A 27,886-nucleotide genomic window follows, 5' to 3' on the forward strand; every position below is an offset into this window, starting at 1 on the left:
TTTTCTTTAATTTTTCGATTTGCACCATAGATACTGGCCACTGTACCCAACACTGGTTAATGTTTGATAGGGTTGTCCAACAAATCGTCTTACAAACAGAGGGTCGTCCCCGTAGTGATATCGATACCGATGATCCAAACAAAGAAAAAGAAGCCCTGTCCCCAGTGCACGATCCCGATGTGGCCCCTCTGGAGATAAATGTCTCTAAACTAGTCCATCTATTGGTTAAGGAAGAAGAATTGACACAAGCTCGCAAGCGTGCTGATGAATTGGAGAAGGAAAATTTCGATATACAATCGCGGTTAGCCAAAAAAGAACAAGAACTAGATTTACGCATGCAAGAGAAGGAAGATCTAGAGACAAGTTTGGCACGAATGCGTGAACGTTTGGAAAAGGAATCATCCAATCATTCACAAGCTGTACAAAGGGCTCAAACAGCCGAAATGAAATTGGAAGATATGCAACACAAGCTTATGACGGAACAACAGGAAAGAGCACGCCTGGAACGATTGGTAACAGAAGGCAGTATACCGGATGACCAGAAAGTGGCAGGATTAACGGGCTGTAATGGTCCTACAGAGCCCATAAAGATTGTGCCGCCTCCACCACCTCCAATGATGGCTGCTCCACCGCCACCACCTCCATGTCCGGGACCACCACCACCACCTTGCCCTGGACCACCACCACCTCCTGTAATGACACCTGCAATGGGTAAGTATAAATGAGAAGAGTAGACATGGATATGGGCATTCCGAACATTGAATGCATACCCGGGTGGGTTCCTAACCACATGCTTCTATACTCCTAGCTCCACCTGCTCCCAAAGCTGAAGTACCCAAAAAGAATGTGCCACAACCTGCAAACCCTTTGAAAAGTTTCAATTGGTCAAAATTACCCGATGCCAAAGTTCAAGGTACCGTCTGGAGCGAATTAGACGAATCGAAATGGTACAATAACATTGAATTGGAAGCCATTGATAAACTTTTCTCAGCCTATCAAAAGAATGGTGTAGCAGTAAGTATATAATAGAGATATTTTTAAAATGGGTCTGAGGAAAATATACACTCATCATTGCAGCAAGTGGCCGATGGATCAATTGAAGACTTGCGTCTCATGGGTAGTAAACCACGAAATAAGATTTTATCTGTTATCGATGGTCGTAGAGCACAAAATTGTACTATTCTCTTGAGTAAACTCAAGATGACTGATGAGGAGATATCCAAGTGAGTATTATAGTTTTGCAATGTTGACAATTAAAAGCGCAGAAGGATACGAAGATCTGGCAGCTGGCACCACATAAAATAACTGTGGAATGAAGTTCTAAGCATCGCATGAAAATATCCGTGGATTGATTCTCCAACAGATTCTAAAATAACTTTGGAATGAAGTTCTAAGCATCGCATGAAAATAAAAGTGGATTGATTCTCCAACAGATTCTAAAGGGCCAAGGATTCTGACATAGTCTGGCCAGGTCCTTTTGTTACCACACATTGAATGACTAAACTATGGGTCTGTTAACAAAGTGAAAGTGAACAGGTGGCGTGTGTCCTTCTTACGGCAGAGCAAACGACTTTAGAAACCTTTTCGTGCACATCTGATGTTTGCATTAAACCCATAACCTTCTGAGTTCAAAAGGGACATACAAACAATAGCATTTGGGCAGGTTTTGCATCGAGACATCGAGTTTACCTTACCTTAAGGGGTGTAGTGAAAGCAATTATATGACTTGGAGTTGTGACCTTGGGTACTATGTACCCTAATACGGATTGGTAAATAATTCTTCTCCAAAAGTAGACGACGGATTTGGTCACAACTTAACAATAATTGCCATTTCAACGTTTCTCTAATTGGTGTCACAAACAGTTTGACACGATTGCCGAAGTAGCGCAACAAAAGTGTACGAGACAATTAAAGCTCGGTTCCTGTCAGAAGTTCTACTCTAATTCAAATGCCTTTATAATCTACCATGTTCCGATATTCGGAATCGCAAATCGAAAGAATTTACTTTTCTTGTAAAAAAAAAAATAGAGATACTCTTGGACCCTAATACAATACTTCTCATTAAAGAGAACTATATTACCATTAAGTTTAAAAGTTTCAGGGTTAAGCAATTATGGCCAAACGAAAATTTGGCGATTTCGAATTTCGGAACATGGGGGAATATGAACTTTTTGCTATTATAAATTTCACAGGGAAAAAATCATTTCCTACTCATAGTTAATAATTACATCCTAAAATCAAACTGGAATCATTCATCGTTTTTCTTTTCAGAGCCATTCTCTCAATGGATTGTAATGAACAATTGGCCTTGGATATGGTCGAACAATTGTTGAAATTCACCCCCTCAGCAGAGGAACGAGCTTTATTGGATGAACATAGTGAAGACATAGACTCTTTGGCTAGAGCCGATCGTTTCTTATATGAAATTTCCAAGTATGTAAAACCTGCTAGCAAACGCAATGTTAAAATCTCTAACAATGAAATGATTCCATTTTTGTCTTCCTTGTAGAATTCCTCATTATGAGCAACGTTTGAAGAGTCTGCATTATAAGAAACGTTTCATGATTACAGTGAACGATTTAATACCACGTATAACCAGTGTTATGGAAGCTTCGAGAGAAGTCGCACGATCAAGACGTTTGAGAAAGCTTTTGGAATTGGTCTTAGCCTTAGGTATTAATAAACCAAAATAGTTTTGTTTTTTTTTTTTAATTTCTTAAATTCTCTTTGTTTTCCAGGTAACTACATGAACCGTGGTGCTCGTGGCAATGCCTCTGGCTTCCGTTTGGCCTCGTTAAATCGTTTGGCCGATACCAAATCGAGTGCTTCAAAAGGCACAACTTTGCTTCACTTTTTGGTACAGGTTATCGATAAGAAATTCCGCGATCTTCTTAAATTGGAAGAAGACATACCTCATGTCCGTGAAGCTTCCAAGGTGTCCTTGGGAGAAATGGACAAAGATATCCAAATGTTACGCACTGGCTTAGCCGATGTGGCTCGTGAAATTGAATTCCATCGATCTTCGGGCCCAGCTCAACAGGGAGATCGTTTCTTACCTGTAATGCGTGAATTCCATGCTCAGGCTTCGGTACGTTTTGCCGAATTGGAAGATAAATTCCAAGATATGAAGACTAGATTTGATAGAGCTGTTCGTTTGTTTGGCGAGGACGGTTCAGTATTGCAACCTGATGAATTCTTTGGTATTTTCGATGCATTCCTCACCGCCTTCAACGAGGCCAAGCAAGACAATGAAAATTTGCGTAAACGCCAAGAGGAAGAGGAAAAGCGTGCCAAACAAGATGCCGAATTGAAAAAGCGGACCATAGAGCGCAAGAATAAGGAAGGTCTAATGTCTTCGGTGGCCAGAAATTTGGGTCTAAAATCTTCGAATGGACCCATAAGCCCTGCTAAGGGAGATAATAAGGGAGAATTTGATGATTTAATTTCAGCTTTGAGAACGGGCGATGTATTTGGCGAAGATATGGCCAAATTTAAGAGATCACGAAAAACTCGTTTAAGCAATGGTAGTACTTCACCTCCACGACATGGGGTGCATAGAGAAGAAAGTCGAGAACGTACTGTAAGAAGGCAGTGAATGATTAGTGACTAATTTCATATAAATGAAATAATTTTTGTTTTTATCGACAGTATCAATGTCACGAGAATGTTTGGAAAAATTATCAGAGATAAGGTCAAGTTATATGGGGAATAACGAATTAAACAGTTTATGTTTTTTTTTTGGGAAATTTTAGGTCAAACAGATTTGAATGTAAATATGTTATTTGAATTTTATCTAGAATTTCTACATAAACTCCGTTATTGCATGATTTGTTAAGGGGCAGATTCTGCCATACTTGTTGTAAAATACCCTTATTAGTTCTTAAGGATATTTCCCATGGCCTATTATTCTGAGGAAAAACATCGGGATAGGGTCAAGTTATAGGAGGAAAACGTATTCAACATTATCTTTTTTAAGTTTATGTGAAAAAAACATTTAATAATTGGAGGTTTAACATGTAAACCAAAATTTATATAAATTTTCTATAATTTTCTTCATCTTTCACACTCAAAGAAATTTAGAAGTAGTACGAACAACATAATAGACCTATTTTTTGGGTGTACTAATATATTTTTTCAGTAGCTTCAAGGGATTCCTTATATTTAAACTTATTATTTTCTTCCTCATTGTTTGTTGCGGTGGCAAAAAAAAACTCAGAACAGGTAGAAAACTTTTGTTTCAGTTATAATTTTTTTTTAACTCATTTTTTGCAGCTCCTGTTTCAGCCAACTTTTGGCATTTCAGTAGTATTTTTGCTATTCGGGCTTTATCAAATAGCAGAACATACACAGAGCTATGGTTAGGTAATATTTTCGAAGCTAAACACTTCCCCGATTGATCTTCGTTAGACTAAAATTACATGTGACAGAAATCACCGAGAGACTTTTGGATACTTCCTAGATATTTTTGAAATTCTTAAATGACCGCTGCGTTTTTTTTTTTATTCAAAGTTTTGGCCTTATTTTCTATATTTTTCTATTTACAACAATGCTTTCTGTATACATATTCTTGTTAAATGATTGTAAAAAGTAAAACTGGATTAAAAAAATATATTTAATTATATATTGTAATTATAAAAAAAGTAAATATTTTTATGCAATTAGGATATTATTAAATGTTTAAGTAAAATCAATTATTGTGCGAGCATATAATTTTTTTATAAAAAAAACAAAACTGTAATGAAAGCAACAAACCAAAATTATTTAAATAAAAACAAAATATTTATCAACTTCCCCCTTACAAAAATAAAATACACACCCACACACTTTTGTATTAATTACACATAAAAACTTAGCAAAAAAAAACAATTGTTTATATGTATCAATCTTACTATGTATTTAATTTGCTGTTCTGTTTTCACATAAAAAAAAATAAGTATATTATTATGTTTATCTAACTTTTAGCGATAAGATGAAGCGGCAACATAAGTGTGGCGGCCCAAATAGTACCACAGCAACTTGTATATGTAATATTAAGCATATGAGTTATATTAGACCATATTATATAATATAATAAAATAATAAAAGAAAAATAAAATATAAAACTAAATACTCGAAAATCGATTTTTTTTCCTTTTATTTATGACACGATTCATAGTCTTGTACTAAATTACGGTACAATTTGGCTATTTTAGAATTTTGTTGGCAAAGAACCCCACCACCACGCATCAATTGATGCTCTTGACGGTTAATATCACCTACACAAATCCAATTACTTGTACTGGGTAAACGCCAACGCCAAAATTTCAACCCCACACTTTGTGAAACGGCCCATTTGGAATGATCTTGGGAAGTTTTAAAATCGACCCCGAGATCTTCGGATTTAAGACTTTTCACATTATAAACATTATCATTACGTGAGCAATTTGAGGGTAAATTTCCAGCTCCATTACGCCAAGTTTCTACCAGAAGATTAGTATCTAATACTGGCGCCAAAAAATCTTCATATAATTCTTGATTAAATTTACTGGTCTTAGCAAAGGATTTGAAAGTATTTCCTTGTAAGGAAACCAAATTTAAAACATTATTAAAAGGCTTTTGTGAAATCCATTGACCTTTTATGACTTTTTCCAAAGTAGGAAATCTATCAACCAATGTCTTGGGAACATGGCTGTGGTATATATTGGGTTCATTAAATAATAATTGTTCGCCCACCTTTTCCATTTCGCCAGCTGGAAAAGTGACACATAAGAAGCTTTGACCATAATGCGCCCCTGTAGAGGGATATTCGTGTTTTGGTATGGATGGATATTTTGGTACTGAATGTATTAGCCATAGTCCAGTTACACCATCACTGGCTACTACCCCTTTGGTATGGCCTCCAGAAAACACTACAGTACCATTGGGAAATTCATCATTGTAAGCCAATAACAATATTGAATCGTTGGCAAACAAAGGACTCAAAGTTGAAGCTGCCATCGAGTTCGATTCATTAATCGTTCTATTCGACAAACTCCACTGTTCAAAAGATACGCTTGATATATATAGATAATGGAAACCACTATTATCCCTAGTATTTGTTGGATCTTTGGGGGCATAATGCATGGGTAATTTGTATAAATAAAACCTGAAAAAATTAAAAGATTTTAAATCTTAAAGTCAAATTCTAAATTTTCTCTACCCACCAATCGACATTATCACCATTTTCATCTTTACACGATACCTGGGCAGGACTTGTTGCACACAAAATCCCAGGTAGATTTATAAACAATAGAAGCATTAAGCATTTAAGTAGTATTTTCATTGTTTTTCCTAAAATCAAACAAATTTAATGCGCAAATGTACTTCTTGTTCGGAACTCGTTGAAAACTATACTGAGCGGACAAGCTCAACTGAAGATAAGAGTTAGAGGTTTGAGTTGAGTTAAATACACAGAAAGAGCGGCCATAACGCCGAATGCAATTCAATAACAACAACCATGAACATATACAATGACAATAAGAGGGTCGCACAAAAGTGTATAGTCCTTGTATACAGTACAGAGGCGTAACGAGAAAAAAATACATAGGAGTTCGAATAAAGCCCCAATACAGTATTCATGAGGGCTTCATACAATTTAAAGGAAGAAAGCTAAACTTTACAAATGAAATCGTTTACCTCAGGTTAGGTTAGGTTAAAGTGGCAGCCCGATTTAGTTTCAGGCTCACTTAGACTATTCAGAGAGAAGTTCACCACAGTGGTATCACAATGGACTGAATAGTCTAAGTGAGCCAGAAATATCGGGCTAACCTAACCTATTCTGTCCATTGTGATACCACATTAACTAAAAGTACCTGTTACATATGGGCACTTCAAGATTATTTTCTTCTGTTGAAGCAACCAGATTGGCTTAACTTCAATATTTGATATCTACATGTTATTAATATTACATTTATTATATCTCACAGAAAATACACTCATAGAAAAAAGTCTGCCAAAAACAGCAGTCGATGTCTGCTGTTATATTTTTGTACTTCAGGGCGAAATGAACAACAATTTATAAAATTTTTAGGTTATACAATTTCCCCCAAAGCCTATTTAAGAACCAAAAGTAGTTTTTGGTATATTTTTGCACTGTAATATACTTACAAGCTCCTAAATACGATCAGCAAACATTTTGTTTGCTGTTATGCCTCAATTCGATAAATATTCAGATTTTTGGTCAAATACTATAGATATTCATAAAATATTGTGTTAATTATGTTAGGATAGCTCCTAAGTTGACATTTTTATTTGTTTTAGCCAAAATAAAACATGTTTTAGTGTAATCGAGCTTCAAAAATAGCAGGAAATGTTTGCTATTTCAGCAAACAATGACTGCTGTCCCTTTTTCAGCAGACTTTCTGCTGTTTTAGCAGGCTTTTCTGCTGTCCCTACTAACAAATTTCTTTGGGTGTAGATATAAAAAAGAAATTCAAATAGAAAGCCTTTACAGAAATATCAGTGTCCAAATAAAAATTAAAAAATTTCAAAATTGATTGAATCTTTTATATGGATTAAAAAGGTCACGTAGTCTTTAATTACAAAAATATGATATTCTAAAAATTTTGAATAAATTACAATACCTAGAGCCACTGTAGTTGTGCGGCGTGTGATTAGTCAGCAATATTATGGTGGACTGGGGTTGATGCTCATATTATTCGCCAAATCATCAAATCACTTGCATACCAAATCGTAAATATGGAATTTTGCGGACATTATAAAAAAATGCACAACACTACTTGGCTTCCATTGAAACTTTATTAAATTACATCATTCATTGATGATATACATTTTTCATAAAAGATGTGTTTAATTCGTAGGGTCTTAAAATAGATTTTGGGAGTATATTCTAATGACTTAAAACATTACCCACCCAGAAAAAAATTGGAAGTTCTTCTAGAGTAAGAATTAATAAACTGGCACAAATTATAAAAATTTTGTCGAAAAAAATGCTAATACAAGCGTTAGAATGCATATAAAAATTATCGACTCGTAAGTGACACTGCAACAATCGGCAACTGTGATAGTATTTTGCCATCACTATTCGCATGAAAGTATTTTGCCATCACTATTGTTACAGGAGCCATTTTATATTTTGTGAAACACCAAGCACAACTAGCTTCTTATAATTTATTTAAATAAAAACGATAATGAAGTGCTGAAACATAGTTATTTCGCTTAAAATGGTGAAAGGTATATTGGTTAACAATTTTTTACTTTTCAAATGGAATAAAGTGATAGTTTTTTCAAATATTTTTCCTCCATTAGGAATAAATGCACTGGCTGATAGACGCTACAACATGTAACTTGCAACTTATAACTCAACATCAATCTTTTATTAATGCACAAAAATATGTTAACTGTGATGTGATAGTCGTATAAATGTTATATTTATGAGAATTTATAAATGTTTAATAAAAATTAATAAACATCTAAACAATCGTGTTTTACTTGACCACAATGATTCTTTTACAACTATCTTAAAATGCACTGTTTCTGATTGTTTGAAGGGACTCTTATTGGTGTCCTTCTAAATGTATCCAGAAGGACACCTAATAATGGCACTCATGTGATACTTTTTTGACGTGGTACAACGGCGCTTTTCCGAGGAGTTTTGGATATCGTATACGACTGTCTTCGACGTAGTGGGGATTCGCAGTAGCGCCCCCAAATTCAAAAAATGTTGGCAAGATAATTATTTAGCAAAATATCACATTTTTTTTTTAATTTACATCCAAAAAACTGAATTCGGATCACACCTTAAGAAGTGATGCAAATTCAGTGCAACGGCTATTAAAATGGTGGACATCTGTCCTATGACAAGCGCATGTTAAATTCATCGCTTCTGCACCAATTTTGCACCACTTCCGGAAGAAACATTTTCAGTACTTTTTTGGCGACGCTTTTTTTGCTGGGCAGTAACTAAAGTGTGTATATAACCGAGATATTTGTTATTACTAAAAAACTTGGCCTGGAACGTATATACTACTTTTACCCGAACATTTCCATTCAGTCACTCCCGATCTGAAGTTTGACAAAGCTATTACCCCTAAGCTGGGCATTACTTCGTTCCAAATGAATTATGGGAAAATAAACTCTCCAATCTCAATTAATTTGCACATTATAGTTTTAAAATCATCTCCAATCATGTGCTCGTCGATTAATAAACTTTTTGTGTGAAAGCTTCGAAATTAGATCAGTAAACATTTTGTGTTGAACAGCGCACAAAATTTGAAAAAAGTATAGATTTTTTAGGAAACGAAAGGCATATTCTTAATAATAAGTTTTTATTGTTTTACAATTGCCAGAATATTACATTTTTTTTCAGGCAAATACTTCTTTTCCTTTTCTTCTCTTTTCAAAAATATTTATTTTAGCAACCTCTGGATTTTATGGCAGAGGAAAATGCTACATTGGCTATTAATTAGTCCAAACCTCATCATGCCAAAAAGTTTACTTTTTTAAAAATCGCAACATAAAAACTGAATTCAAAAAAGTGGGAAATCCACTACTGTTTTGGGAGTTAGACCACCCATAGAACCGTTGAAACGAAAATTCTGTTGGTGAACTAGCGTTTTGGGCTCAACTTATTGGAATGAGTATAGAAAAGGACAACACGTTTTGATAAGAAAACCACCACTGTGGTATACCATTAAACTTGATGGCCAAAATACGAGACCCTCACACCAAAACCCCTGGAAAGGACGATTTGGAAGTCGCTATAGATCAAAAAGAATGACAGAAAATTTTATATTCAGTTTTGGGAGTTCAATCACAACCCATAGAACCGTAAAAAAGTTGGAAGTTCCTCTAAATCAGGCAGAATCTAGACCACCCAGAAGGCAAAACTCTTTAATGAGAAACTCACCACATTGGTATACCAATAAACTTGATAGCCACACCAAAAACTAACCTTGGCGTAGATAAAAAAGATAAAATTGGTTCAATTTACACGCTACGTGTTCGCTTGCACATGATCTTTAGAGCACTCACTTAAATATAGTTACCAGACACATGACACCTTCATTAATGCAAGAATAATACATTTCTATAATGCTGATGTAGGCCACTCCTCCAATGAATCGAATAAATGGAATTTAGTACTGGAATTCGACTTCGCCAACGATGAAACATGGACATATATGGTCAGGCTTGGGAAGATTGGTATCTGACATTGTTTTTAATAACTAAATAATACCAATTAGTCATGTCCAATAAGCTCGTATTACATTTTGTAATAATATCCTACGGGAAATGGATCAACCACAGAACAGGTACAGGACTAGTCCCTAGTGTGTATGTACCAGTCCCAGTTCTGGTCAAAACGTATGGAAGGGACCAATCACTTTAACATGGGTTTGTCATTGACGGGGTAAATTTACATTTTAGGACGCGTCTTGGACTCATCCCAAAGGACACGTCTTGGGACAATTTAGCAGGAGCACCCCATAGACAGGTCCTCAGGAACCAGTCTCGGACAAACTCTTAGAAATCTGTTTCAATTTGGGCATCCCAATCGAACCCGAAATGAAAAAAATAAAAACTTTGAAATTAGTCGAACAATAGGTTATTCTGATAATTTTATTCCACTAAATGTGAAAATGCTTGATATTAAAATCTTAATGGATCTAAGATTTTAATATCAAGCGAGTACGGAAATAAATAAATTACGACTATTTAAAAATTGCAACTAACTGGAGCACAGTTCTGTGATAGGTCCGTCAGTGGCAACTTGCACTAATTTCCAGTAGGGTATGTAAAGAAATTAATTTGGACGAAAAACCAGCCTGCATTTTTTATATATTCCACCCCCACTAACGTGATGCAGCATGCGATCAGAAAACATTCAGACTCTGTGTTGATTTAGCAGATGTATCTACTTGTAATTTTCTTTAAGTGTGAAGATCCAAGCAACGCACTATTAAAAACATATTTTATTGTTTTTTTGGTTTTTATTTTTATATAACAATGACGTTTTAACTACCAAATCTACGTAATATATACATATGTCTCCATACATTTTACTTTTCACCTACCTTGTTGCTTCATTTGAATTTTGCGTTTCAAACTCTTGGCCAACATAATATTTTCAAGATTCTTCTTGGGTCTTTTTGCATTATCGATTTCACCATTAGCAGTACCTGCGGATGATTTATCACCTCCTTCCTCCTCACCATGTCTACGTTTCAATTTTTCATGTATCAATTGTTCCATACCTTTTGTTTTTTTGAAATGGGGATCTGTGGGATCAATATTGAATTCGTGTGATGTGAATACAGCTTTAAAGCGATTGTCACTGAGATTTATGTGGAAATTATCTTCGACGGGTTTATTGGAATCTTCGATAGCTGTTTTAGATTTTTTCAATTGTTTTCTACGTTTCTTTTTCGATTTGGTGTCCTGTTCATTTTTCAGTATCTTTTCTAAGCTAAAGTGTTGTTTACTTTCTTCCTCCTGATTATCATCGAGTAGGAGTTCCAATTCTTTAGCTTGTTTTTCGTCTTCTTCCTCTTGCTCTGCCTTGAGTTGCTTTTGTTTCTTTTGTTTTTCTTTGCGTTTTGCCTTGGGATCTATAAAATCTCCATTGGCAAATTCTTCAGCAAAATAGGGATCATTCATATCGATACCATCGGGTAAGGAGTCAAGATCGGACTCAGAATCTACACCAGCAGCTTGCAGTTTCTTTTTCTTGCGCTCCTCTTTACGTTTTTTGTTCTTCTCACTGCGTTTTAACAGGACCTTTTCAATGGGAGTAAGATCTGCCTTAGGTTTATTCTCAAGATCTTCATCTTTGTCTTTCTCATCATCTTTGTTGGCTTCATTAACTTCCCAAGTGAACTCCATAGCATATTTCTTTTTCTCCTTTTCTTTTTGTTCCTTTTCGTTAATTTCTGCAAGCAGTGCTCTGTATTTGTTGATAGCTTCTTCCTTTTTGGCTTTCTTCTTGGATTTTTTATCGACTTTCTGGGTGGTATTGGGTTCTTTCTCTTTCTTTACGACTTCTTCTTCTTCTTCTGAGACACTAACGTCCTCGCCCGTTTCGTTGTCTTCCTCTTCTTCTTCACTGCTATAAGCAACAATTTTCCTTAGATCTTTGTCACTTATGCCATCTAATTTTCCCGATGATAACTTATCGCCCAATTCTTTTCTGTCCACTTCTGTTTCGTCCCATGTTAAATCCACTTTGGCTTGTTGCAAAGCTGTCGTAGTAAACTGCCGGGGCTGATATGTACTAATATCTGGCATTTCCGTACACACATCAGACGGTTCATCATCATCAAATGTAGTATCATCGGGAATATAGCGTAAATCGACTTTTGTTGCTGAACTCTCATATTCGATGCCATCACATTCTTTGTATATCTTATCGGCTGTTTCAATACTATCGAATTCGACTACGGCATAATAATAGCGCAGGCGGTTCAATTGATATTGTCTCAGTTTTTCCATATGGTAATCATCGCCTTCTTCAGCATCACTATCTTGGGCCAATGTCAAGTCATCTTCGCTATCTGAAGATTCAGATTTCTTCTTGTTCTTGGCGTTGGCAGTCTATGGAAACTAAACGATATTAGCTGATTTTTACAAAATTGGTAATCCTAACATACCTTGTCGTTGTTTTTGTTCCTCGAATCTTTGTCTAATCCCACCAATTCTGGAGGTCCATGCAATTCTTCTTCCTTCATACGTTCTTTTCCGAATTCCGAGGGATATATTTTCACACTAAGAATAGTACCCCCTCGGGGAAGGAATGAACTAAACAGTACCATTAAGTCTACTGCTCTAATGCGATCCCAATCCATGTTACACACTGCTAAGCGTCTTGTAGATTCATCGGTTGTATCGGCGTCATTGTCCAATTCCCCCCATACATGATCAATATACATTTCGGGATCTTCATCTTCGGACGATTCGTCATCGGAGGATGAGTCTGTTATAAGACGTCCTTCACCTCTAGCATAATCTATGTCGGGATTTAAAAGGCGTTCCCTAAGAGTTTTGGGGACTTCTTCGTCATCACTAGTCAGAGCATCATTTTCATCCTCGACATCACTTTCCTGTACAATAGCCTTCTCCTCTTTTTCTCGTTCTACATCTTCATCTTCGGAAGCTTTCTCTTCACTGTCCTCTTTTCTATCATCATCCTCATCTTCTTCGTCACTCGAGTTCAATTCGTAGTATTTTCTCAAATCTTCTGAGGTGCTTTTATTCACACGGCGGCCGTATTTGTCCACAGTGTATTTTACTTTGAATTTGTCGTTCGTAAACATTCCCTCAAAACGTTTATCAATTTTCACTTTCCTTTGTACCTTTGGAAGGTTTTTAAACCGAGGATCAGTGACCAAATGCTGAAATCGCTCATCCTGCCAAATTCCACTAGGTCGGGCATCGTCTCCTTGTGTGGTTTTATTCTGTTTAGATGTACTAGGAGTTCCGCCTTTTGGCTTTGTGTGCAATTTATCTTTTGCCATGGCCCTTGATTTTTAAAATTGCCTTCGAATATACACGAACTAAATTGAGGAGAAAACAAACCGTTCCTGCACGTGCAATTGTATAGAGTTGTCAAGTACAGCAACAGAGGGCAACAGAGATAAATACAAACAAATACTATGGTACAATGCGATAGGGTATAATGGATATAGCAGCTGATTTTTTATGTTGAAAATATCGCCAATACTACGTTCACACTAGGCTCTAACAGCCTATTTCTGTTATGCGCTTTACAGACTATCAGTTATTCCGGACGGAATGTCGGTGTTTGTAAAGAATCTTACAGTGTGTCGAATCGACACGACTTGTCGGCGATGACTAAATAATCGCTAAATGTGTTATCGATCCCATAAACATACAGCAGTATCGATTATGCCTTCGGACTTAACTTATAATGTGCACAATATATGGGATATGTTCGACACGAGCACTGTCGTCCGGAATAACTGATAGTCTGTAAGGCGCATAAGCCATGCGAACCAACGAATGGAAGTTAGAGAAACCCAAATTTGCGAAAGTGAGTGAGGACCGTTCGTTCGCAATAGCTTTCGTTCGGATATCAGAAATAGGCTGTTAGTTGTTCAATCCATAGTTTTGTAACAATATTGGAATAATACGTATGTTTCCATGGGCATCTGACCAGTTTCAATTTGAATTTTATAAGAAAAAAGCTAAACACTTGATAATAAAAATTTACAAAATTTTCGCTACTTTTTTTAATAGAAGAAAATGCCACAGATCTTTTCTCGTCCCAAAACAGAATTTGGAAAAGACTTTAAAGTATTGTCACCATTATCATTTCCTACAGGGGCAATATAAACAGATGATAAATCAAATCAGCTGGATTCATAACCTCACATTCAAATCTCATCTGTTCTTGTTGTAGCCCCCAAAAATATTTTTGGGCAAAGAATTAAAATCCAATTTTTCACTAATATATTTTGTTTATCGCCTACTGAACTATGTTAAGTTTAATAAAACGTGGCTATAACTTTAGAGTATCTTTAAAATCATCCCTACAGACTAAATATTTGTGTAGTAAGAGTGCACCGGTCTCTCAAGGTAGGACACCATTTCTTTACTAAAAATGTAGATTTATCCACTCATGGAATCATGTTTTGTATGTTTTAGCTTCCACATCTTCATTTGAGGAATTTGTGCTAAATCGACAAGAACAGGCAGCTCGCAGCGTTGTTGTGCAAGTAAGTTCCGAGAAGTCATTTCCAGAGTTATACAACTATTGTCGAGACTTTGGCAACATAGTGGGAGCTTTTCATTATTGTGTTAGACATGATGACGTACAACATTATATTCTCTTGGAATATGAAGATGCTCAGCAAGCTTCAGCAGCCATTGATTCATCGGCTTATAATGAAGATCTAACAGGAGTGCCAGTAAGGTCGCCGTTTTTGTGGTTCAGAGCATCAGGTCGTAAGACAGTACAGCGAAATGCGGCATCTGGGGAGAAAACAAATCTCGGTGCTTTAGATGGCAATCGTGTCATCGAGAGCGAGTCTTTAATTGCCATACTAAAGGAATCGGAAAATATTGAACAACAGATTTCTCGCTTATATGAAAATACTAAGTTAAATGATTTGGGCATACGGTTACGCTTTCTGGCAGCATCTCAAGTTCAGCAGGCTATTTCGGGCATGTTTCCTCTTGCCAGGGCATTACCATTTGGTTCATCTGTAAATGGCTTTGGAAAAATGGGCTGTGATTTAGATTTAATTCTACGATTGGATGAAGAATGCAAGGGACCTGACTCCAAAAAGCGGCCAGAATCACGTTTAGTTTTTCATACTAAAGAAAATCTAACCAATGGACGTTCGCAAACCCAAAGACAAATGGAAAGTATTGGTGATATGCTGCATTTATTTTTGCCGGGAGTATGTCATGTTCGGAGAATACTACAAGCCCGTGTGCCAATAATCAAGTACCATCATGAACATTTAAATTTGGAAATTGATTTATCAATGAGCAACCTGTAAGTACATTTTATTTGTTTAATTTTACTATTTTCGTGTATATGTGTTTGTTTGGAATCTATGTAAACTGGTGTCGTCTGGGATTTGAAAAAATTCAGCTATACAGGGAGATAGTTTTGGACAAAATCGTTCAGGGTAGTAATTCGGACTTATCGTTCCTTTGGTAGAAAGGAACTGGCTCCTTTAAACCGTTCATTCGTTCCATCTCATTTTAATAATTCTTACCAGTTTTAATATTTGTCATCACTGTCGTCTACGACTGCCAGATGAACTAGAGTCTTTATATCGTTTCTTCGTTCCATTTATTTCCTTTGAATATACAACCGTAATCGGTGTATTTTTATACCGAATTCTTTTTTTATTACATTTTTAACAAAGGCAGCTTAGATGGTCCGTTTTATTAGAATCTATGAAATTCAATTTTCACATTGAATTTCATAGATTCCTTTTCCTTCTCTCTGAGAGAAGGAAAAGGAACTCTAGAACTGTAGTTGCGAAAGTGACGGAACTAGTACCGATCGTTCCATTTGGTGAACCGTTCATCGTCTAACGGTGATCTACGCATTCCCTCGATTAGTTAAAAATCGTCGCTTGCATTAACCAATCCGAAGTATGCGGCTAACGCACCACAAAAGTAGAATGTGTCCCAATACAGAAATTCCTGAATTTAAACATCCAACTTTTTCTATTCTTCCCTTGATAGAGAAGAAATTGTGTTTTTACATGTTTTTTATTCAAATATTCATTATTTCAAATATTTGTAAAAAAAATACAAAAAAAATATTAACTTAAAAATTAAATAGTGCATAAAAGTGCATTTGTTGTAAAAACCAGTTCGAATGGCGTCTTATGAAAAGAAAGGCTATTGATGACAACGACTTATGATATAAAATGAAAAAGAGCTGACAACTCCCTTTCATCAGAACTGAACAATTTAACGTCTGTAGGCTTGGACTTCTTCTTCCTCTTTCTTTACCGCTTGTACCAAAACTAAACTCATAACTCCACAAATAATATTGAGCATGCCCAATGCCAAGGCTATGGCCACGATCCAAGAAGATTTTCCTTCAAAGAACCAGGTTAGCTCATCCACACAGCCGTTAAAGAAAGCATTACCACTGACAGCATCACGACAAGAACTGGGCAATGGTTGGTGTAAATCCAAATAATCCCAAGGACCAGTGGCTCCACAACAACCTATATTCTCTTGAATCATATTTAGGACATACGACGAATAGGGTGATTCCGATGTACTGACAAAACTGCTAATGCTACTTTGTAGCAAAGGTTGTAGACTAGAATGCATAGTACTGTACTGCATTAATAGAGCCGATCCAGCTATACTGACTATAAATCCAAAAATTTGTGTTCCTATAAACACAAACAATGCCAAAGTGTTTTCCATTAAAGCCGAAAGGCAACCCAAAAAGCATACTGCCATCATGATAATACTGATTGCAATTAATATATAGACACCGATATAAAAAGATTCTGCTTGTAAAATTTTCAACCATTCATTGAATCCGGGTTCAGCTCTTAGCCATACAGTTAGGGCGAACAATGAGGTAGCCAACATCCAAGCAATTATGTTAAAGCAGAAAAGTGTGTATTTAACACATCCAATTTGTTTTTCCAAAGTATTTTCCGTGGTAGCCATGATGATTTAACCTTAAAGAAACAAAAATATAAGATAAATTAGGTTTTAGAGAAAATTAACTTTTACAGTTCTTATAGAGGTCATAATTTCAATATATATTTTTTTTAAATTTATTTTATAAAAAATCAAAATAATATTTTAGAGATTTTAATGTATATGATCAACATTATCCATTTATTATTGTCATTTTGGCAACTAAAATGGACCTCATGCAATTGCCCATACCCATACTCTGAATCACATACTTAAAATACTATTTTTTATTTTTTTGCGCTACATTGCCTATAAAAAAAATGTTGTTTTAAGTAACTGTATAAGGCCTTTGTAAGGCTTAGTTACATATGAAAATAAATAAATTAAATTAAATTAAATTAAAAAGATATTTCCAATTTCCTTGTTGAGTAACTAGATGATGCTCCTTATCCGATCTTACTTATATTCGAAACAAGTGTGGCTTTATTTCAATCTAGCATTTACAATTTGAACTCCTGCAATGTGATGTATATATTGCTAATGGCTTTTAGCAGAAGAGTCCTAAAGGAAGATACATGAGCCTTACAATGTCTGATCTGAGTTGTGTTGTTTAATACAATTTATCTCTAAATTTTCATTAGCTTACTGGAAACTATCGTCGTGAAATCATTTGGCGGGAGGCATGCATAAAAAAACTATACTGGTGTAATTATTGGCATCTCTCCTTGATACAATACCAGACTCGCATCAAAACCAAAACATTTTCAACATTTCTGAATATTTTAGCCTCTCATACTGTGTGGAATTGAATGTGCATTCTTTGACTCAGCGAATTGCCTTTGCTTTTTTATGTAAACTTTTGTGTGCCGTCAAATTTGTAACACTCCAAATACTGTACAACAACGGTTGGGTTGGGGTCCCCAGCTAGCGTTATCAGTGATCATTTAGCAAATAAACCTTATCGTAGCTAGTCAACCTGTGTCGATGATTAATACACGCATTGTCAACGTTGAATAGTGCTGGAATTTTAATGTTCACTTTTCTTAAGCATTTTGGTAGAGATAAAGGCATTTTTACACATGTTGAAACATAATGATGATATTTGTAATTTCGAAATTAGTTAAAAACTACACACGTAAACGTAGAACGTTTTTAAGAATTTTTTATATTATAAAAACTGTGTATTATAAAACCATCTAGGCAAAAGCCTTGTAGCTATATTCAGCAAATTTTGAGTCACCATTTATTTTACTTTTTTTACATTTTATGAACACTTGACCCAATTTAATAAATTACAGAATAGACACAAGAAATAAGCTTTATTATTTTTGTTAATTGTTTCATTTTCATTTTCACTTTATTTTATTTAGTTTAGGTTTTTTATAAACTTTAACTTGATATTTAGTAAATCACTCTTTCATTTGTGTTCACCTTTTGAAAATGTTAAATATTTCCTGTAACTCCTGCCACCCGTGTATTTTCAAATCTTTTTTTCGTTCGCAATTCGTTAAAAATAAATTTCGTTATGAACGTTGCTTTATTCAAAGCAAAGGTAGACCAAACGATGATGATGGCATACTTGCCTGTTTCCCTTTGAAATTGTCTAAAGCTTTAGGTTCCAGTAAGATAAGATAATGAGTTATGATATGAATGAGTATGGGTCGCTACATAAGATAAGATAAAGTTATTGCTAAATTACAAAATTTTGTTATTCACAACAAATAATAAATGAGAAAACAATGGATGGCAGAACTAAACATATCAATATTCAAGAGAGGACCACAAATACTCTCTCAAGAATCAGGGAAAGTAAATTACATTGACAAATGACTACCACTAGCTCTGAATCATTTCCGTTCATTTCCCATGACACCAAATGTATGTTTACTATTTTAATAAAAAAAAACTAATAATTGTTTATCTCTTTTCACCTTGACTCCTCTAATTTCAGTTCGGGTTTCTACATGTCGGAATTATTGTTTATGTTTGGCGAATTTGATAATCGTGTTAGACCATTAATATTCTGCATTCGGCGCTGGGCTCAATCGTGTGGTCTGACTAATCCTTCACCTGGCCGTTGGATATCTAATTTCTCTTTAACTTGTTTGGTTATATTCTTTTTGCAACATGCCAAACAACCAGTTTTACCCGCCATAAATACCCTAATGAAATCGGCCAAACCCGACGACATACGTGTCACTGAGGATGGGATAAATTGCACTTTTGCTCGCAATTTCCAAGATATTCACTTTCGCAGCAATAACACATGCAGTATAAGTGAATTACTATTGCAGTTCTTTGAATTCTATTCGCAGTTTGATTTTCAAAATAAGGCCATATCATTAAATGAAGCTCGACCTCTTTCCAAACCTGATCATTCGGCTCTATATATAGTAAATCCCTTGGAACCCTTGTTGAATGTGAGTAAAAATGTGAGTCTGGAAGAATGTGAACGTTTGCGTATAGAAGTACGCAATGCAGCTTGGGTTCTAGAATCGGAAGTGGAAAATCAACAACAGGTGGATATGGATAAGAATGAAGAACCTTGGGGTTTACTAAATTTATTTAAAACTCCCGACAAGACCATAATAAGACCAAATATGTTTTTCAAACCTCGCATATTAGAGGTTAGTGAATTATTCGATCAAACTGAAACAACGACTACGGCATCAACCCAATCACATCAAGCTACAAATACTGCAAACTCTTCAACGGGATTGGTTTTTAAAAATTCCCAAGTCAAACAGAAAATCGAAAGTATTAAATCCAATGCCAGACAGGATTTAAAACAAATGCGTCTGAATTCTTCTTCAGGGTTACAAACATCGACGGCTAAGTCTTCGTCTTCAACCAAAAGCTCGAAACGTAGTAGATGAGTAAAGTAGGAAGAATGAATGTGTAGAACATTATTGTTTCTACCCATAGGAATGTAACTGCCTAGAGTCTGTCTAAATATATTTAAGATTTTCTTAAAAAATATTAAGAAATATTTGTTTTTTAATTTTAAGTTAATTGACATCTATTCTTCATAAAAAATTAAATCCAAAGCCACTAGTTTTTGTTAAAGATTTTATTTGACATAAGAAAAAATAAATAAAATAAATATTGAAGTTTTGATTACCCTATTGTTTTTTTTTAGACATAAGGTAACTTTATGAGCCCTAAAAATATTAGATTAGCATTTTTCGAAGAATATTTAAATACGATTTCGTCGTAAAGCTGGGTAAATCAGTAAAAATAAGTATATAGCTATACCTTTTTGATGCAAATTATAACTTGATGATGAATAGCCCAAAGAAATTTTTGATAAAGTTTATATTTTTGAAAATAGATTATTAAAGAAAATCAGTCGTGAAAAATGGCGATTTTAGCGGCTAAACTCGAACTTAATACTCACCTTAAGCCAAAATTGAAGATTCTAAGTTCATCTTCTTGATCTTGACTTTCGACTTGAAATATCTTTTGGTCGATTGTTGTATCTATGGTTTAAATAGCGTAGAAGTTTCCATGGATTTTTTTCTTTCGAAATGAAATTTTCGCATCCATAGTACGTAAAATATTTCTATAGATGCATATTCAACGAAATTGTTCATAAAATACAAAATTGAAATTCTGATTACCTTTCAAATCCTTTTTACCCTTCACCATTTCTGCACGGACATTTTGGATATTACAATTAGATTCGTAAGATTTTTTTACATTTAATTTGTATTAGTTGTATTACCCAAATTATGCGAAGCGAAATGGATTTACTAATTTCTAAATAAAAACTCATGTTATTACGTTTGAATATATATGGATTCTCCACTTGTTTTTATCTTTATTTACATCTTCAAATTATAAATAATTAGTATTTATATAATATGAACTGATATTATTTTAAACCTAATTTTTATATTAAACAAATTAATTGAAGTCTTGAAAATATTTGCAAGATTTAAAACAAACAAAAAATGTATAATCGAAATAGCAGTAGCAACGAAGAATTAGAATAAATTTAAAGGGAATAAGCTAAGTAGGTAAATGCTTTTCATTTCCTAAATGTTCTGTGTATCTAGCGGTCTACATTGAGATATGTTAAGAGTTTCAAACATAATAGTGTACATTACGAGGGATTCAATCGAAGGAAACAAGGATAGGGGCAAGGCTTATTGCAGTCGTTTTATTGCATTATTCATTATGCTGTTACTTGATTGGTTACGGTTTATTTATTTTCGAGTTGTATGTTTTAGTAATGAAAATATAAACTTAATAATTATTAGGTGTGAGCTAGAAATATTTCAATAGAAATTGAAAATTCTATTTTACATTTAGCTTTAAAAATACAAATACTCATTTATTTTCTATAGAAACCAATTTCTATCTCATAACCTTTAAAATCAGAACACACCAAGGATTATATGTAACCTGTTTTTAAGACACTTGGTTTTGAACATATTTCGAATCATTTGAATAAACAATAAAATTCAAAGAACATACGCAAAATGGCTACTATTTGACGAAATAATTAGTAAAACATTTGAGAAATACAACAAATTCTTAACTTTTTTAAAAACTTCTAAAATATGAAAGTATATTACCAAACAAAATGGTTATTTGATTCCCTCGAATACTAACATTATTCTAAAAAAATCATTTTCATAATTAATTTAGAATTTAAAATAAACCTAATAAAAAGACGTTTTTAGTATAAAAAGTAGATGTGTTTGTGTTTAGTGATAGAAGGAAAAAATAATTATAATTTTCTAATTAACTGCATTTTGTGCTACATAAAATTTATTGTTTTTTTATGTTTTATTTCGATCTGGTATTTTGTTTTGTTTGTTTCGATATATTGTTTATAACCAAAATATTAAGGATAACAAAATGATAGAAGGAAAACTCAATAATTAAAGTACATTAAAGTAATTTATTATGTATTCGGATAATTTATTGGTGGTGTTGGTTTGCATTTGTTTTTGTTCATTTTCTTGCATTTGCCTGTAATTGCAAAGATTTCCATAAGTTTTTGTTGTTTCTAAATTTTGTTTATAAATAATCTCATCTAAACCATAATTTTAAACGTAGTGCATCTACGCCATTTAAATAGTAACGAAATAGACGTTTATCTCTTACGAAACCCAAGTTTTCATACAAACGCAAAGCGGGCAGATTACTCATTTCAGTTTCCAGAACGACTTCATCTGCTTTATCCGCTAACATGGCCTGAAAGAAATATATAAATAAAGGAATTATTATAAAAATGGAAATGAGAAAGTGAAAGTGAAGAAATATTTAAAAATTATTAAGAAATAAACTTGAGAGCTTTTGAGTTTGTCAAATATTAATATAATTTTCTGGAGAGAATATTTGTATCGACTCTAGTATAAACTAATGACTGCAAAGATAGCTATTGATATAGTGATTGACCAATGGGGACCCTACATTTCGAAGTTACCTAACAACTTTAGAGAAATACAGAAATATGAAATCAAAGCAGAAGACAGAACCTAAACTATTTTAAGATAAATGAAGATGATTATCACCCTTTCTCGATACATTGCCAATTAGGAATATTAGACGAGCCCATCGTGTACCACTACGCATAATATCTTTACAAACAAACCCGAACTATTTACCTTTCGTGATTTATTATTTTTTTTCAATAACGTTTTGTTTATTACGTTTCTGTAAACCAGTCAAGGTTCACATTACAGTAGATCAACAAAAGCTTCCTTTCGTTTTTATCATGAAACAATTTTATCATTAAAGGTTTTACCACAATAGCTATTATTGAATAGAATAGTGATAAGAAACTGATATTGTTTAGATAAAAATGACCCTCTAGTACACTTCAAAAACCTCGAATGTTAGGGGATAAAAATTGCAATAAAATTGAATTGTAGGTATTTATTACTTCATTAAGCTAAAATTTACCATACTGTGTCCTCCAACAGTATGGTAAATTTTAGCTTAGCTTCTCCAAGATGCTACAAGAAAAAGACGAATTTCATTGCCTTATATAATATCTCACAATCTGTAAATTCATACAGCGTTATGCTATCAGGATAACGAATGACCTAGAAAGTCTCCCAGTTGATAAGGGAATTCTGAGATGTATACATGCAAAAATCAATAGCAAAGTATATTTCGATTAATTGGCTAGAAAAAGTCGAAAACAATTTTAATTTCAAATCTGAAACCGATTTTCAAAATTAAGTTTTTTTGTTTGACTATTCCTTGTCAACATATAAACCGAAATCTTGAATATTGTGGACGTTTTTATATACAAATAAAAAATAATTCAATTTGGGACCATCAATAGCAAAGTACATTTTGATTAATTGGCTAGAAAAAGTCGAAAACAATTTTAATTTCAAATCTGAAACCAATTTTCAAAATTAAGTTTCTTTTTGGACTATTCCTTGTCAACATATAAATCGAAATCGTGAATATTGCGGACGTTTTTATATACAAATAAAATATAATTCAATTTGGGATCATACATTTTTCTTGGAAATATTTCTCTATGATTCTTTAGGTATACAAAGGTCATCTTTTAATATGAACTAATATTTCCTTCATTGACGATATATTTTCACTTACCTCAATAGCCTTTTGCACTAAAGTTGTGCCTATTTTTAATTTTCTATATTCTTTGCGTACAGCCAACATGGCGATATAGCCACGCCTCACATTCATGTGCAGGTCCAGCTTGCACACAATAGCACCGACATATTCATTACCATGGGCTGCCAGAAAGCATAACTTTGGCCAGTTGTATATAAAGTAACGATAAGTATAAATTGAATATGGTTCGGACAATTCGGCCTGTATCAAACGCATAATATCCTGTTTAGGAAAAGACATGGCGTATAGGCAGAATAGAATTATTACTGGGACGTAAAGAATACATTACTATGGTACTTACATGCATTTGGAGCTCAGACTCGTATTCTTTGTATTCAATGTGGACATTTGATAGATCTAGAACAGTTGAAGTGATTTCGCTTCTAGCTTCTTCTATAGCATCAGCAGACCTAACTGAGTCCTTTGAGGAACCTTTACCATCACCCATTTTTGTTGTATTTTGTTCGTCGGATGGCGATTTGGTCATGGCAGTGTTGCAGGATTTTTCCCTTTCGATCTCATCATTTTGTGCCTTTGTTGGCGGTTGTTGGCATTCCTTAACCAACTCCTTGTTTATTTCAACAAAACCATTGCGTAGATGGGATTCTTGGCTTATATCTTCAGCATAATGACCATTTTCCTGGTTTGTTTTCCCTGTCAACTCATTGGGTGGATTCTTTTTATTATTGGGTTTTCTTTTAGATTTTTTGCCTGTTGTTCCTATAGAAGACGTCTCATGACTTTCTTTGTGATGACCATTTAAAGTGGGCTTTTGATGTATAGTAGGGTCACCATCCAAGTGCAAGCTTTTTGTGCTTTCATTGGCGGCAAAGGAGTTGGCGGGTGGAGTATTAATAGGGCAGGCTTTACTTTCCAAATCTTTTTCATCTAAAAGGCCGTTGACCTTAACATCACTATTATTACTACATTTGCCAATTTGCAGTTGTTGCTTCAATTGATTTTTAAGACCATTGACGGCATCTACTGACCCCACTTGAGACTGCTGATCGCTAGAACCATCAATGAAAACATTCGCTGTCATTTCATTTCTGGAGGTTTTCTTTTTATTTTTAGACTTTTTCTTCGACTGTTGTTGTTGTTGTGTACTCTCCACCATCATAGGTGAGGAGTCTTTCATTTGTTCCATTGCACTTGTTTCTATTCCATAAAAAAAGCAAATAATGTTACAGTCTTAAAATTTCCAAAATAGAGATCAATCTGTGTCTATATTTTCTTACCAAGATATCCTTCCCAATGCTAGAAGGAATGAACTATAAAAATGACAATTCTTCAAACACACCACTCTCTTCTTATTGAAGGGTTTATGACCAAAGTCTTGTAGAATTTTCGCAAAAATTGTGGCAATCACATGGTTCTCATGCTAAATATCCAGTCAAATGATTGCATTTGAAAATTTTAAACAACTAAAAGACTACGCAAATATATGATTTGTTTTTCTTTTTTCTAAAGATATTCCTAGATTTTCCGTCGTCACTGTCACCGTTTCGTTTTTCTTCTCTGTCACTGTCACTGTGATTTGCACTGAATTTTTTTATATATCAAGGGTGAATACAACCCTGTACAACATATGTTCACCTTTTGTCCACTGTTTATTAGGAACGTAATCGTAGTGTAGAGTAATGTCAGCTGTTAATTGTCATGTTTTGGATACATGACAACTTATATGAGTGGCAACATCCATTTTTTCTTATCCGCAACGAACGCTTTCGTTCAACTGAAAGTCAAAAATTTTCGTTTTGGATATGGGAAATTAGCCGTTACCTTTTATTTTTCCACCTCCTTTATTGCGTTACTTGAAGAAGATGTTACATTGGGGTTGTTACGGTAAGGGCTGATTTCCTCTTACAATGGAATTAAACAAATATTAAATATATACATTATTGGTATGTAGGGTATTCTTTTTAAAAGTCTCGCGACGAGTGCAGAATTTCTGAATTTGGTAAATATGTCATTAAAACCGTTTGTATTAAATTCACAAAAGCAGTCATAATTTAAATAAGAAATAGACTTCCTCCAAAATTTATATTTCCAAATTTAATGTCGAAACATTTATTTTCTCTTAAAACAAAAAACATATTTTGAAATTTGAAAGTCATTACGGTTCAAAATGAATTGAATGAATGTAAAATAGGCATTAAAAATTATTACTGGCTGAGAAGCAACCAACTACTCGACTGAGAGCTAATTCGCCTTTTGTGCTCTCGCGTGTTTGAGTGAGTTTCCGCTTCCATGTTCTTTAGTTATTAAGTATTACATTTTTGTTCTGATTCGGTTAGAATTTAGAACAGAATGGAACTCTATGGGAGGAGATTTATTTTACATTTCCTTTATTTTACTCCAATCAATTACTACTGATTTTATCATCTATGAAATATAGGAGCGAATCTCTCTTGCTCGCTAACTAAAGCTGATTGAGTTTCCGTTTCCATTATGATTGAGTGAAAAGTGGTGAGCATTCGCATTTCTCTCTTTGCTCAACAGGTTTTATTTTGCAACCCAACAACTACACCAGCAGTTTAATATTTGCCCTTCCGTAGTTCAGTTGTTTTTAGGTGTTGCGATCATTTGGGAGTAAAGTGGAATGTTTGGCCAAACTTTTGTGTGTTTTATTTATTTATATTAAAAAGTGCAATCCAACAACCACACCAACAGTTTAATTCTTGTCCTTGTGTAGTTCAATTGCTTGTTTGGTCAAACTTTTGTGTGCTTTATTTTTTATATTAAAAAGTGTAGAAAAAAGTGTTTAGTGTGTTTATATTCGATTTATTTCATCATCCCTTTCACCAATTCGTCACATGTTTAGGCTTATAAGCAATTAATAAAGGCAAGTAAGTTCACTTTTTTATTTTAATTTGTTTATTATACAAACATTTGTTGGCGTAAGTCGAGTGTTCATTTTATTTAATGAGTATGTACTCCATTTATCTTGTCTTCCCTCGCCTTCCTTCATCTCTTGCTCCAAGAAAACAAATTTCCCGCCAAAAATTCTTAACTCTCACTCTCTTCAATTATAATCTTACTGAGTAGTATTCGCCATAGTTAAAAAGTAGGGGTCGTCTAAGAGAGAAGTTAAAATTCAACACGAATAAAATAAAAAAACAATCTTAGAGAGGGAGTGTAAGAATCTGCTTCACTGAGTGTTATCAGTATTTGTCAGTGATGCCAATTTGGTGCTTTTAACACAAAATTTAGTGCTTTTTGACTTCTAAAAAGCAACAAAATGCCTTACAAAAAGCAAATTAACATCACTGAGAACCAACTAACTACTCGACTGAGAGCTAATTCGCCTTTTGTGCTCTCTCGTGTTTGAGTGAGTTTCCGTTTCCCTGTTCTTTAGTTGAAAAAGATAAGCATTAAGTGTTACGTTTTTGTTCTGATTTGGTTACAATTTAAAACTGAATGGAACTCTATGAAAGGAGATTTATTTTCCATTTCCTTTATTTTACTCCCATCAAATATTTCATCTATGAAATATAGGAGCGAATCTCACTTGCTCGCTAACTAAAGCTGGTTGAGTTTCTGTTTCCATTATGATTGAGTGAAAAGTGGTGAGTATTCGGATTTCTCTTTTTGCTCAACAGGTTTTATTTTGTAACCCAACATCCCCACCGTCAGTTTAATTCTTGCCCTTGCGTAGTTCAGTTGGTTTTAGGTGTTGCGATCATTTGAAATATTTGACCAAACGTTTGTGTGCTTTATTTATATTAACACTTTTTAATTTATTGTGTTTATATTCGATTTATTTCATCATCCCTTTCACCAATTCGTCACATGTATAAGCTTATAAGCAATCAATAAAGGCAATTAAGTTCACTTTTTTGTATTTTAATTTGTTTATTTTACATACATTTGTTGGCGTAAGACGAGTGTTCATTTAATCTAATGAGTATGTACTCCACTTATCTTGTATTCCCTCGCCCTACTTCATATCTTGCTCCAAAAAAGAAAAACCAAATTTCCCGCCAAAAATTCTAAACTCTTCAATTAAAATCATACTGAGATAGTATTCGCCATAGTTAAAAAGAAGGGGTCGTCTGAGAGAGAAGTTAAAACTCAAGACGAAACAAGTAAAAACCAATCATAGAGAGGGAGTGTAAGAATCGGTCTCACTCAGTGTTATCAGTATTTG

General features: G+C 34.2%; 6 protein-coding genes across 7 annotated transcripts in view; 2 read left to right on the forward strand and 4 right to left on the reverse strand.

Moving 5' to 3' along the window:
* DAAM (disheveled-associated activator of morphogenesis-like protein) overlaps positions 1–5,117 on the forward strand; it is a 94,350-nt gene extending 89,233 nt beyond the window's left edge. Inside the window, exons 6-11 of the mRNA XM_075298674.1 lie at positions 31–711; positions 809–1,014; positions 1,078–1,223; positions 2,272–2,433; positions 2,510–2,673; positions 2,739–5,117. Of these exons, the coding sequence (XP_075154789.1) occupies positions 31–711; positions 809–1,014; positions 1,078–1,223; positions 2,272–2,433; positions 2,510–2,673; positions 2,739–3,595 (2,216 nt within the window). The 3' untranslated portion in view covers positions 3,596–5,117. The remainder of the gene's footprint in view (positions 1–30; positions 712–808; positions 1,015–1,077; positions 1,224–2,271; positions 2,434–2,509; positions 2,674–2,738) is intronic.
* Positions 5,118–6,382, reverse strand: DNaseII (deoxyribonuclease II). The gene is made up of 2 exons (XM_075298675.1): positions 6,183–6,382; positions 5,118–6,124 (listed from the first exon to the last, which is right to left on the reverse strand). The coding sequence occupies exons 1-2, from the start codon at positions 6,299–6,301 to the stop codon at positions 5,134–5,136; spliced, it is 1,110 nt and encodes a 369-aa protein (XP_075154790.1). The 5' UTR covers positions 6,302–6,382; the 3' UTR covers positions 5,118–5,133.
* A 4,568-nt stretch (positions 6,383–10,950) lies between these two features.
* LOC142228288 (ESF1 homolog) lies at positions 10,951–13,596 on the reverse strand. The gene is made up of 2 exons (XM_075298676.1): positions 12,627–13,596; positions 10,951–12,570 (listed from the first exon to the last, which is right to left on the reverse strand). Exons 1-2 carry the CDS (start codon positions 13,488–13,490, stop codon positions 11,047–11,049), a joined length of 2,388 nt encoding a protein of 795 aa, XP_075154791.1. The 5' UTR covers positions 13,491–13,596; the 3' UTR covers positions 10,951–11,046.
* Positions 13,597–14,360: 764 nt separating this feature from the next.
* On the forward strand, positions 14,361–20,242 carry MTPAP (mitochondrial poly(A) polymerase). The gene is made up of 3 exons (XM_075302760.1): positions 14,361–14,571; positions 14,641–15,496; positions 19,079–20,242. The coding sequence occupies exons 1-3, from the start codon at positions 14,472–14,474 to the stop codon at positions 20,001–20,003; spliced, it is 1,881 nt and encodes a 626-aa protein (XP_075158875.1). The 5' UTR covers positions 14,361–14,471; the 3' UTR covers positions 20,004–20,242.
* Positions 16,178–18,717, reverse strand: Tsp2A (tetraspanin 2A). 2 transcript variants are annotated; one of them, XM_075302762.1, is made up of 2 exons: positions 18,559–18,717; positions 16,178–17,165 (listed from the first exon to the last, which is right to left on the reverse strand). In XM_075302762.1, exon 2 carries the CDS (start codon positions 17,152–17,154, stop codon positions 16,432–16,434), a length of 723 nt encoding a protein of 240 aa, XP_075158877.1. In that variant the 5' UTR covers positions 17,155–17,165; positions 18,559–18,717; the 3' UTR covers positions 16,178–16,431. The 2 variants fall into 2 exon arrangements, with proteins under 2 accessions (XP_075158877.1, XP_075158878.1); XM_075302763.1 differs by lacking the exon at positions 18,559–18,717 and adding an exon at positions 17,774–17,925.
* A 1,774-nt stretch (positions 20,243–22,016) lies between the features above and the next one.
* On the reverse strand, positions 22,017–25,273 carry Naa30A (N(alpha)-acetyltransferase 30 A). Its single transcript, XM_075302761.1, has 4 exons — positions 24,975–25,273; positions 24,038–24,894; positions 23,713–23,958; positions 22,017–22,332 (listed from the first exon to the last, which is right to left on the reverse strand). Exons 2-4 carry the CDS (start codon positions 24,881–24,883, stop codon positions 22,168–22,170), a joined length of 1,257 nt encoding a protein of 418 aa, XP_075158876.1. The 5' UTR covers positions 24,884–24,894; positions 24,975–25,273; the 3' UTR covers positions 22,017–22,167.
* Between the last annotated feature and the right edge of the window lie 2,613 nt (positions 25,274–27,886).

This window comes from Haematobia irritans, chromosome 3 (assembly GCF_050003625.1).
Source record: "Haematobia irritans isolate KBUSLIRL chromosome 3, ASM5000362v1, whole genome shotgun sequence".
NCBI lineage: Eukaryota > Metazoa > Arthropoda > Insecta > Diptera > Muscidae > Haematobia > Haematobia irritans.

Excerpts from the sequence above, each read along its gene's own strand:
- DNaseII (XM_075298675.1), bottom strand. The coding sequence starts at position 6,301 with ATGAAAATACTACTTAAATGCTTAATGCTTCTATTGTTTATAAATCTA. Across the intron at positions 6,125-6,182 it reads AATGGTGATAATGTCGATTG|GTTTTATTTATACAAATTAC; the intron begins GTGGGTAGAGAA and ends TAATTTTTTCAG.
- LOC142228288 (XM_075298676.1), bottom strand. The coding sequence starts at position 13,490 with ATGGCAAAAGATAAATTGCACACAAAGCCAAAAGGCGGAACTCCTAGT. Across the intron at positions 12,571-12,626 it reads GGAACAAAAACAACGACAAG|ACTGCCAACGCCAAGAACAA; the intron begins GTATGTTAGGAT and ends TAGTTTCCATAG.
- MTPAP (XM_075302760.1), top strand. The coding sequence starts at position 14,472 with ATGTTAAGTTTAATAAAACGTGGCTATAACTTTAGAGTATCTTTAAAA. Across the intron at positions 14,572-14,640 it reads GAGTGCACCGGTCTCTCAAG|CTTCCACATCTTCATTTGAG; the intron begins GTAGGACACCAT and ends TGTATGTTTTAG. Across the intron at positions 15,497-19,078 it reads GATTTATCAATGAGCAACCT|TTCGGGTTTCTACATGTCGG; the intron begins GTAAGTACATTT and ends CTCTAATTTCAG.
- Tsp2A (XM_075302762.1), bottom strand. The coding sequence starts at position 17,154 with ATGGCTACCACGGAAAATACTTTGGAAAAACAAATTGGATGTGTTAAA.
- Naa30A (XM_075302761.1), bottom strand. The coding sequence starts at position 24,883 with ATGGAACAAATGAAAGACTCCTCACCTATGATGGTGGAGAGTACACAA. Across the intron at positions 23,959-24,037 it reads AGTCTGAGCTCCAAATGCAT|GATATTATGCGTTTGATACA; the intron begins GTAAGTACCATA and ends TTTCCTAAACAG. Across the intron at positions 22,333-23,712 it reads TAGTGCAAAAGGCTATTGAG|GCCATGTTAGCGGATAAAGC; the intron begins GTAAGTGAAAAT and ends TATTTCTTTCAG.